The following is a 10,941-nucleotide window of genomic DNA, read 5'->3' as shown; positions in this document are numbered from 1 at the left end:
TAATTTTACGAGCGCAACTTGCAATAAACGAGAGCGCGACAGACTAATTCGGATTAAGGTGGACGTCCGTGCCCGTGTGTCCGTATCCGGTGGTCCCGTCGAGGATGCACCCCGCATTGGCTCGTTAAACATTGCGAATCTATTTGGAGAGCGCCCGCCAGCAATTAGGAAGGCTTCTGGCGGAGTATAATATGGTCCGGTAATGCACCCGCGGTCAACAACAAATTGGCCACCCGTCGACGTAAACCAGATCAAACGAGCTGATAGACCGTTATTATTATGTTGCCAAAAGTGCAGCCCGCTTCCCGTGGAAATGACGAATAAATGGACCCATAAACCAAAGGAGCGCCCTACTCGCCGTGCAGTGGAACCAGTTCCGGTTTTATCACAACACATCACATCACTCGTTCGCTTTGAGGCCAGAATTTCACGTCTCATCAATTTTATTTCACCGGCGGTCAACTGAGATGTTGGTAGACCATGACCAAACCCAACGCAACGCAGATCATGAGGCCGCGAGAGTGCCACCAGCACCAGCGCCAGGGTGTTCCCGGCCGGTTCCGTTTGTGTACAACATTTTCGTAGAAAAATTTGCATGACGTGGCCTGGCCCGAATGTGCTGAGTAAATACAGTGTCACCATCGCGGCTCGAGGTTCTATGACCCCCGCTGCAATTTCGCAACTCCGACCCAGAAGCGGCTGAGAAATTGGATATACGAAGAAGTCCGGAAAGGACAGGAAAGAACCGTCGGTAAGCCGATGTTCGGGTTACTTGCCGGATCAGCACAAAATCGAGGGGCGGAAAAACCCCTTTCGTCACTCGTCACCGGGCGGATGTTTGGGACCGTGTTGGCCGGCCACTCCACCAGTTGCATCATTGGCTTCATGCGACACCGATTGCGATCGGTAAAAAAGGGGCGCAGTAGAATTGGAATGCTTGGCGGAAAAACAAATATGCCACGTGCGGGGTGCAGGCGAGAATTGCAGCTCCATTTCTTGAAGCCTCGGTCTCTCTCTCGGCAGGTTAAAGTACAATTCGTTGAGATAAATTAACCCAAATTGGTGCACCACCTCCCTGGTGCAAAATCGAACAGAATACAAAATAGGAAAGCATGTTTAATCCCAAATTTCGCTCCAAAGTGCATTACGGGCATTTGGTACCGCATAAATTAAGGACAGTAAAATTAAACAGAGTGCCAAATAGGGGCGCCAGCCAGGCCATTACTCCTGCAAACACGGCCAAGCCACACAGCTACCACCAAGAAAGAGGGTTCCACCCACCTTAGAACACGGTGGTTGGTGCGTGGCCAAAGTTGCGTTCCATGTTCCTGGCTCCTTTCTTGGAACAGCGCGAACGAATTTGGAATGTACACGGCGCGCGCGCGCGCGCACACACTTTAGATTTAATATGCTGGGGCGACGAAAATGAGGTTTACAGTGCATAAATAATTGGATGACGCCGCGCTGGGTGTCAATGGCCGGCCGCTGGGTGGAGCGTTAAATTTCGACGGTTTTCGCGCATGAAGGAATATCATTTACCGAATCCGATCCGAGGGTGCACACACGACGTTCGAACGTGTAAACTCGGGGACCGGAGCCGGAATTATTAAATTAAGGTTCAGAATAATCAATCGCTTCTCCCTATCTCTCTCTATCTCTGTTATCATTATCATTGCAGTAGTCTTGAGGAGGAATGTTTGCACACGCCAAACGCTCGTTTCGACCGCAAACAACGGAGCCACTGGCCGAAAAGTGACCGGAAGCAACAAGATCCAGTTATTGACCAGTGCGCGGTCGAAATCATCCTTGCGTCATCTGCAGCAGGAGCGCGCGTGTCAATATATTGACTGCGCAATCAGCAATCAATGCAAGACCGCGGCGCAATCGACCGAGAGGTGCACTTATTTGGAGAGCAGCTTTACTTAATTTATAACGTCCGAAATGCAAATTCGCCTATCAACCACTGAGTGACCCCAGCAAACACACGGCTCACAAACGATGCTGGTGGCCCACTTTCTGGTGGCTCGGCTCCTTTTTTTGGGAGCTCAATCTCTTGAAAGCATATCGCACCGCATCGCATCGCGGGATAACGCTTTCCGTGCCGGTCCTTCGCGGATGGCCTCATTCTGGCGGGGATCGCACTTATCGCGCCATTTATTTTTATGAGCCGCTGTCGACCGCGAAAGGTGCCTTTCGCGGCGGCGGCGACGGTTCGGTTCGCTCGCTTCACTTGCGCACGCTGCACCGGTGCATTTCTCTAACGGAAGTCAATGCACTCGTGAAGAAATGCATGGCCGCCGCCGCGGTGCCGGTAACACGAAACAGCCGTTAGCCCGGAGCGAGGAAATGGACGGACGGCGTTGTTCCGAATGCATATATTTAGCCGAACCTCAGAGGCCAAACCCCTTGGAGGAGCTTTCAAGTTGCGGTGTTGACGGCCATTAACACCCGTCTCTCTCGCTCTCTCTTTCGTGCTGCATTTCGATGCCCTTATAACAGTAATATGCAGCAGAAAAGCTAGTTCTTGCCTTCGTGGGCACCGATTTCAGTCAGTCGGTGACACATAAAAAATACCATTTGGGACCGTTTTTTACCCTTTTCCAAAGGACTACGCTTAGTTAATACTTTGGTTCGGCGGTCGGGCTGGGTAAAGCTATTAAAAAATGGCACCACTTTCGCGAGGTCTTTTTAGGACATTAGCGTTAGAGTACCTTGTCGCTACGGACGGGTAAACACCGACTTTCCTCTCTCCGAAGGGATTTCAATACCTAACGCCTACCGAAACAAACGGAACCATTTCACCAGCGCTCTTAGTTCCTCTACCTACAGCACTCTAGGTCTCTGAGCGGCCAAAAACCGCACCAAGAATTCCCACGCTGTTGCGCCACACGGCCATGAGAGACAGTGGGTTGTTCTTGGGACACTTTTCACACCACCCGACGTTTGCGCCTTTTCTTATCTAATCTTCGCCCCACTTGTGTAGTCGCCACTGCGATATCTCTCGTGGTCCGGGGACTTACGATGTGGGGTAGAGGCTAGAGTTAGAGCACCCATCCATTGAAGCATGTCCGGGAAGCGTGTAGAGAGCGAAGAAACCGCAAAAGTGGCAAGTCTGCTGTGGCGTTAGTGGAGCGTAAATACTGACAGCAACGCGCACCCAGCAAAGTCTGATCGTGTCGTCGTGATCGCCAACGCGGCTCATCGCCGCCGTCGTGGGTTGTTCTACTTCTGTCCGAAACCTGCTTTTTTATTGCCGAGAATAACCGGGCATGGCGTCCTCCTGTTCCAGTAACCTTTCGATGTTGGGCGCGGCAGTCTAGTTCCGTTGGCTGGCTGGCGATCATCGAGTAGTACAAATGAAAACTTTCCATTTTCTACACAACAGAAGTGAATTTTACGGATCCAACGATGATCCTTAACAACGATCCGCTGCAATCAGAATAAGTTTCGCGTCTTCTAATTGCCTCCGTTCAACCAATTTACGATCGCTTCCCTGTCCATTTGTTTCGACTCCATCGCTCCATGACTCCTCCGAACGGATTCTCCAATCGAAAGCGGCTAATCGGTATTGCGAAAACTGAGCAGCATAATTTTAATTGCCCGCGTAGATTATGGTTCCGCCAAAAGCACAGGAGCACCAACAACCACAGCACCAGCCGACTCTGACTGACCTCGGCGTGCCAAAAAGCCCCAAACCTTGTTTGGGCGAATTTATTGGCCATCATTGGCACCGGGCTAGTTGAAGAGCACTGCGCAAGGTGTCATAAAGTATCGTAACACCCGCCAACCGAGGGCCCGACCCGCCTCAGTAACACCCCGAGTGCGCACCGATGCGGTTGGCCGATTCTCCGGCGTCCCGATTTGTGCCGTGGTGGTTGCCTGGTTGTTACTCTGCGCAATCGGCCAGCCGCGCGCGCCATAATCGCAAAGTGACAGGAGTCAATAAAATAATTAAATTTTAGCTAATGGTCCCACCATGGGGCCGGCCGGTGTGCCACCTGTTTCGGAAGGGCCACTTCGAAGGGTGACCACCATAAAGGAAGGGATTTTGTGGTGGCACAGAGATTTGAAGCGAGCCTGTCGCCATAAAACCATCAGTGCGCCGCGCGACTGGCTTATAAAAACTGACTGAAAAATATGTTCCCCGCGTTTGAAAGCAAAGATGGCTTCCGCCAGCCGCCAGTCGGCTTATCGGAGAGAGTTCAGGGGTTTTGTTGCAAAAGTTTGCCAAAACTGCACCCTGCGAACGGGAATCTTATCTCGGCGGCGGCTGGCTGCAATTAAAACGCACAGATTGACGTGGATCGCCGTGGTTTAATGACCTGTTTAACGGCCTTATCGGGGAGCTGGCGCCGCCCAGTTGCAGCCTCATGTTAGATGACCCGCCGGGGCCCCAAATCCTGGCCCCATCGCGAGAGGTGCATCGCGACGCTGCGCTTATCATCTCCTAAACACTGGCCGCCTGATTGCTTTTTAACTGCTGATTGGTGCCTCTGGTTTGACGTCGACGACGGCGACGGCAGCGATCCGACGTGTCTTCAATTCGATTCCGGGGGGATGCAGTTGACCCCCGAGTCCGTGTATGTGGTAACGTCCTCACGGTGATTAGAGGAGAAAACCAATTGACTTTTGGCCGCCCCGAGACGGAAATTGGCGGCCATGAATATTATCTCATCGTGGCGCTTGTTCAATAACAAATTTATTGTCACCACGGAGGCGCGCGGCCGACAACGGACAGCGGCTGATAAATGGTTCACGCCTCACTTGCGGTGCCGTGTCTCCATCAGCAACACGCACGATCGGCGATCGAAAAGGAAAGTAAGCCCGCGACAGGATGATCCTCGTCCAAATCCAAAATCCGGCGCTTAGGAAGGTGTAATAACTCTAGAACTGCCAGCGCCATAAATCAATGGTTAAGGCCGATGAACGATGGGCACCATGTCCCGGTTCGTGGCGATCGTAAACGAGCGAATTCGCAAGGATCGGAAGTGCGTAACGCGCGCCCGACGCGCGGCTGGCTCTCATAATTATTTCGGCGAGGCCGATTTCGCGAACTGGGGGACGCAATTAATCTTCGCGCAATTAACGGTGCGCGCCCACCGCCCGTGAGATGGATGGTGATTGTCGTGCCAAAACAGACTATTAGTGGAACTAAGTGGAAAGAAATGTGTGTACAGTTAGGTCAGACACCGGTGGCCGCCGGTTTGAAACCGTTTTGTCCGCGTCCTGAGCCTCTCCTGCTGCAGGGTTCAGGTGGCGCGGTCAGCAGCTCCAATTTGACCACGAATCAAATAGCCGCGCGCGGTATGTTTACGCACCACACAGTGCGTGCCACATATTTTAGAAGCCAGTGGCCACGCAATGGATGGGCGCCACTTTCGGAATTATTTGCGCACAACAAGTCGGAGCGCCAGTTACGCACCCCGCGTATACACCAATTAATTGTCACGATCGTGCGTGTGCCGGGGCCCGGTCCGCGGCGCTTTTCGTTATCATATTGGAGAGTCCGATTTCTTAATTACCCCGCCCGGACGGGGGGCGCTGCGATTGGGTGATTTTTTGCGAACTTTTTTGCGAACGCGTACCGTTCGTCTCCGATCCGATCCGATCCGTGTGGTGTGCGCGGCTGGCTCCTTATCATACGGCCGCCGTTCCGTTCCGCACGCACTTTTGGCCGGTGTGTGCAAAAAATAGACGCGGAACAGCGGAACGCATTTGGCCCGGGGCCTAGGTCTCGACTCAATCAAGCAATTAGTGGGTATCGGGAAGCCACCGGCAGAGCAGAGGGCGCGCGGGACAAAACGAAGCCACAAACATAAATGAGAACCGTTTACATAGTAATTGCCGTCGATGAGGCTCCGCCGGGACGCACTGCGGTGCGTGATCCCGTTTCCTTTCGAGCGCGCTTCTTCCGTGTGTGTCCACCCTACCCGAATTGTGGCGAATTTGGTTCAACGCGACCTGGAACGGCTAATCGGCGTAAGATATGTGGCGGCATTTCGCTACGCATTTTACGGGTTCGATCCGTTTCTCCTTTGTTCGCACAGGCCCGGTTCCGGTGCAAGGGGCGGGAAGATTTCGCCACAGATAAGTATGTTAAGCTCTCTCGGGCGGCCAATTCTTACGCGTTTCGGGTGCGTGTGCGTTACACACGATGCGTGTGACCGACGGCGGACGCATACATTTCAATTTCGCGAATTCATTTGGCACATTTCATTTCGGCCAAATTGTCCCCGTTTCGTCCGCGGGGCGACGATTCGTATGATAATTGCATTAATTACTTTACCACACACACACACACACACACACACACACGCGGCCGTCCTTTGGTGTGGGATTGGAAGAAAGTTTCTGCCAAATCGATTTATATAAGCAACATGCAGAAAAAAAAACCTGGAGAATCCGCTCGTTTCGCCGTTTCCGACGCGAATTTCAACCCGCGCGGGATAGGTATCCGCGGATCTCTCAATCGTGATCGAACCGGGTGACGGCGGCGGAACTGCAAACACACGCGTGCGTTGCCGTTGATGGCCGTGCATTCTGTCAACGCCGGAATTAATCGCAGGCCGGATCGCGTCGTCCAGCGTGTGCCGCGAGGGCAGAGTCACGCATCTAACTTATGCTAATATGTTTAGCATATTGCTTTGGCCGTCCGCTCCGTCCTCGGAGGCCCTAATGGCAGTGTGGGAATATGCTACTTGTGTTGATTTGATGGCCTTTCTAGGTGCTTTCCCCAGCGGACAGGCGCAAGATGAATGAGCGCACGGTAGCCACCAGCGACCGATCAGTGGCATCTCAATCAGAAGGCCACTCCGTCACGTTGGTCACACTTGTAGCGCACCGCTCCGTGGGGGGGCGCCTCCACTCCGGAGTGATCTTTGGACCGATAAGGATCGCGATCGCCGCTTAAAGGGCCGCTTCGTTTACGATCGTTTTGTCGCCGCTTCAACCGTGAAAGGGGCGCGGTGTGTGGGACCAATTTTCGGTCAGTGATTAATTGCTATTTTCATTTTCAACACCAGCCCCGTCTTTTTGCTGCTCGAATCGACGCACCGGGTGTTTGGGGGAACATTAATGCGAACTCTGGCTCCGTAAATGGGAACGCCATTTATGTTCCCCTGAAGGAAGTGGATCCCTTCTAAGAACCAACGATCGGGATCCCCTCGTTGGAAGCAACGGAACTAAGTATCATTAGAAATTCCGACCATGACTCGATGCAGCAAACGGGTTGGGGAGCTCCGTAAACGCAAACGTGTGGAATGATGGTGGTAATTGTCAACCTAAAAACAGATACCCAAACGAGGTGTTGTGTTCGGGAACCTACTTCCGATCCGACCGTTTTCGATGAGGTTCAATGCCCTCTAGGTGGCGTTTCCACCTTCCACCGCACATGGGGTTTGGTGCATTGGATTGACATAAATTAAAGCATCCACCACATCGTGGCATCGATGGGGTCACCACACGCACCCCGAAAGAGTAAAGGCTAAAAAAGGAAAACGATGCTCTATTAATACGCGCGGTACCATCGTCAGCGCTCCGGGGGTCACCGTCAGCGGTACACGCCTCAGTAACGATTTCAAAGCATATCGATAACGTGTTTGCAGTGTTACGGAACTGTTTACCCACAGTCCCGGTTAACGTGTACAAGGAGTGGCCACATGCTGTCGCAAGTGCATGGAGCGTTTGTTATCTGGGCGCGATGCGGGCTCTTCCGATTCATGGACGGTGGCCTAGAAACGCAGGTGACCAAGGAAAGCGATACGTTGACACAGCGGGCGCAAACACGGATCTAAGGGATGTGAGTCAGACCTGAGGCGGTGTGTTGCGTATTCTAGCGAGCGCTTATCGTACCGACCGCTCCCAGCAAGGGCCCTGCAAGGAGCAGCATGTTGGCTCCGGGAGGTTCTTGTTCTGGCCACTGTAAACACATTGCGCGACAGGTTTTCGGGAGGAAGTTGGTTCCGAAACTGTGTCGCTTTGCCGGAAACGAAACGGAGCGGCGCTTAAGCATTAATGATATCTGGTGGCAGACGGTCGTTAGCATCCACGATCGCGCTTCACATTACTTTCCCATTAGCCACCCAACAGAGGCCATCACTGAGGGCTCACTGCGGAACGTGCTTAGTTCCCAATTTTATCGGGCGACTCTAGCAATCAGCAAACTGCACCCAGCGACGGTTGTCAGACGGAATCCGGTTCCATCGCTAGGGCGTGACTGATAACCGACCTTGCTTTACGTGACCCAGCCAGCTTTAGAGGGACAAAATAGCAGTCGCGTACGTTGATCGTGATCGGGAGGATCGTGAACGTAGGTTGACTACTCGCGCCCGCGCGCGCGCGAGGCTCAAAACGTTGCCATTTATCATCCTTCGCGATAATTAGTGCTAATAAAAGTACAGTCACGATCGATCGACCAATCCTCTGACGGAAGCATCTGAAAGTTGCAAAAATTCAAACGCACCTGCTTCGTTGGCGATTGATACTTGAACAATCCGGTCCGGTTGCTGTTCGCCAGGAGACCGCCAGCGCCACCGCTGCCCCCGACCACACCATTAGATCCGCCTCCACCGCCGCTGCCACCTCCTCCACCGCCGACGCCAGCACCACTGCCGCCACTTCCTCCGCCGATCTTGTCGTCCGCCACCAGCTTCACATCGTCGATCCCCGTGCCGAGCAGTTCGTTCTTCAGTAGACAGCTGTAGGCGAGACTGTCGCGTGCGTTTTCGCCACAATCGCGCTGCTTCTTCGACGATTGGGGCGAGTTTTCGTTCGATTTCGAGCTGATCGACGCAAAGTTGGTCTGCCAGTTGTTGTTTGCACTGCGGACCGAAACAGAGAGATAGAAAGGGAGAAGAAACAATTTAGTATCCGTTGGTGCGGTTCGTAGCTGCGGATCACTTACCGACAGGGAATGAAGCGATCGTAGGACGAGGAGGATTCACCGGCACTGAAGAGACTGCGCGCCGTGGGACTGCGGTGCTTCAGGAAGCGCTTCTCGTACTCGGGACTAAACATTTTGTCCCGTGCCGCAGATAATTACCACCGTCCGGTTGATGCTCTCCGTGATGATGGGTGCCGCGAATTCTGCGCGCCCACGGATGTGGCCACAATTTGCAACGCGCGACAAGTGGCAACAAATGGTAACCCCCACGCGCTCTCGTTCTATTTAGGCGCGGTTTTCTTTTTTTTCTGTCTCCTGGTGGATTGTTTTACGGGCAATTTGTTCCCCCGCGGCACCGCGTGTGTGTCGTTCGTGCGTTGCGCGCTTCCTTTTTGGTGGAGCAGCTGAGTCAACGGCAGATCGGGCGATCGGCTTTCACCTCGGCAATGGTGGTGGTGGGTGTTATGTTGGCCAAGTTTGGAACCTGTAATCCTCAACGGCCGCGATCGTTGGCTGCGGTTTACTCCGATCGATCACCGATCCGATGCCGATGACGCGCTTTACTGGTGCACTTTCGCTAACAAAGCAACCTTTGCCGGCTTACAGAACGCAACGCCTTCGTCACACGTTTTCTATCTTTACCGGCACAAACACACGCACACCGAATGTCCGTGAATATTCGTCTCGATTTTCGGCCGAATGGTGTGAAAATTTAATAACGCACAAAACACACACACCACGCGACGTTACACGGTGTTTGCGGTATCAGCAATTTACTTTTCGAACACACTGGGCTCTAAACTATACTATAAAAACAGGAGGTTAAACCAACGGTCTATTGGATCGAGAAAAAGGTTCTTTTCCGGGGCGACACACTCGGCACATTCCATGCGACCCACAAAGGCAAAAAAAACACCGGTAAGCTCGTCCAATGAGAGGGAAAACTCAACTCAGGATGTGTGGACGCGCGCGCGCGCACTCGAGGACTGTTTTTAACCGTCGACCGAACGGAGCGCGCCTTGACAGCAGAATGAACACCGCGCACTGGCGATGACAGTTGGTTGCTGTGATTGTTCGAAGCAGAAACACACAGCACGCCGTACACCAACACGAAGGGGTGTGGTTTCACTCACACCACCGCAAAGCCACGGCGGCAGAGTTGTACGCAAGGCAACAGAGAACGATGAGCGGCTTTTAAATGGCTGACTTGCGGTCTCGCTTTCGCACAGGCACGAAAGCGAACGGTTGAATGGTAAATAGTTCTGATGAAAAAGCAGCGATAAACGGAACACGCAACAGGGGACACAGCAAATGCATTCGCGACCAAATGCACAAACAGACACACCACCCGGGGGTAGGCGGACCACTAATGACTCACACGATTATGCACCCCCTGGAAGGGATTCCGGTTCGGAACTAAATAACGGAAATTAGATACTGGCTGGGCTAGGGACGACGATTGGGCCGACGAGAACAAACTTGTTCCATTACCATGCACGTCTCCGGTAGGTAATTTCGGTTTAATGATAAGCGCAGTTTATCGCCAGAAACGCATTACTGGGATTCGGGGATTGTGGTTATCGTCGGAGAACTCTGGGACGGCCAAACGATAAGCTTTATCGTCTGGTGACAAAAGCATTAGAGGGCTAATCGGTCGATTGCCACTATCAGACAGCACACAGTCATTTCGGTTCATCAATCCATCGCAGGAAACCACGACTAAAATGATACGCTACGACAACAACATTTTAGGGCCAGGGACGATTGAACGGAAGTTGATCAAGTGGTAAGCGAGATGTTTACGGGCCGATTTAGGGCGGTCACCTGCGTGTGTCGTAATCAGCGCCCTGTTTCGATCGCCGCGAACAAGGCCGCCAACAAGCGTCGTGGGCGCGTTTTCATGGGCCTTTTTTCACGATGCATTTGTTCAAACAGCTGCTACGGTGAGCAGAGTGAGATGGACAGATAGTGAGCGCCAGCGACGGGAATGAGTTCACTCCGTCGGTGAGAATATTATGCACAATTTCACTACTTTGCGTTGCTTGTTAATTGCAGAGAGC

At 52.8% G+C, this 10,941-nt stretch overlaps 1 protein-coding gene across 2 annotated transcripts in view; it reads right to left on the bottom strand.

The window, feature by feature from the left end:
- LOC128269720 (fizzy-related protein homolog) overlaps positions 1 to 9,380 on the bottom strand; it is a 21,128-nt gene extending 11,748 nt beyond the window's left edge. The window contains exons 1-3 of one of the 2 annotated variants that reach the window (XM_053007114.1): positions 8,903 to 9,380; positions 8,634 to 8,819; positions 8,462 to 8,513 (exon numbers count right to left, since the gene is read on the bottom strand). In XM_053007114.1, the coding sequence (XP_052863074.1) occupies positions 8,462 to 8,513; positions 8,634 to 8,819; positions 8,903 to 9,015 (351 nt within the window). In that variant the 5' untranslated portion in view covers positions 9,016 to 9,380. Of the gene's footprint in view, positions 1 to 8,461; positions 8,820 to 8,902 lie in introns of both variants that reach the window. The other variant, XM_053007113.1, reaches the window with a different exon arrangement.
- Between the last annotated feature and the right edge of the window lie 1,561 nt (positions 9,381 to 10,941).

Source organism: Anopheles cruzii, chromosome 3, assembly GCF_943734635.1.
Source record: "Anopheles cruzii chromosome 3, idAnoCruzAS_RS32_06, whole genome shotgun sequence".
Taxonomy (NCBI): Eukaryota; Metazoa; Arthropoda; class Insecta; order Diptera; family Culicidae; genus Anopheles; species Anopheles cruzii.
Note: the sequence above shows the minus strand (reverse complement) of the source record. Positions and strands in the feature narration are given on the sequence as shown.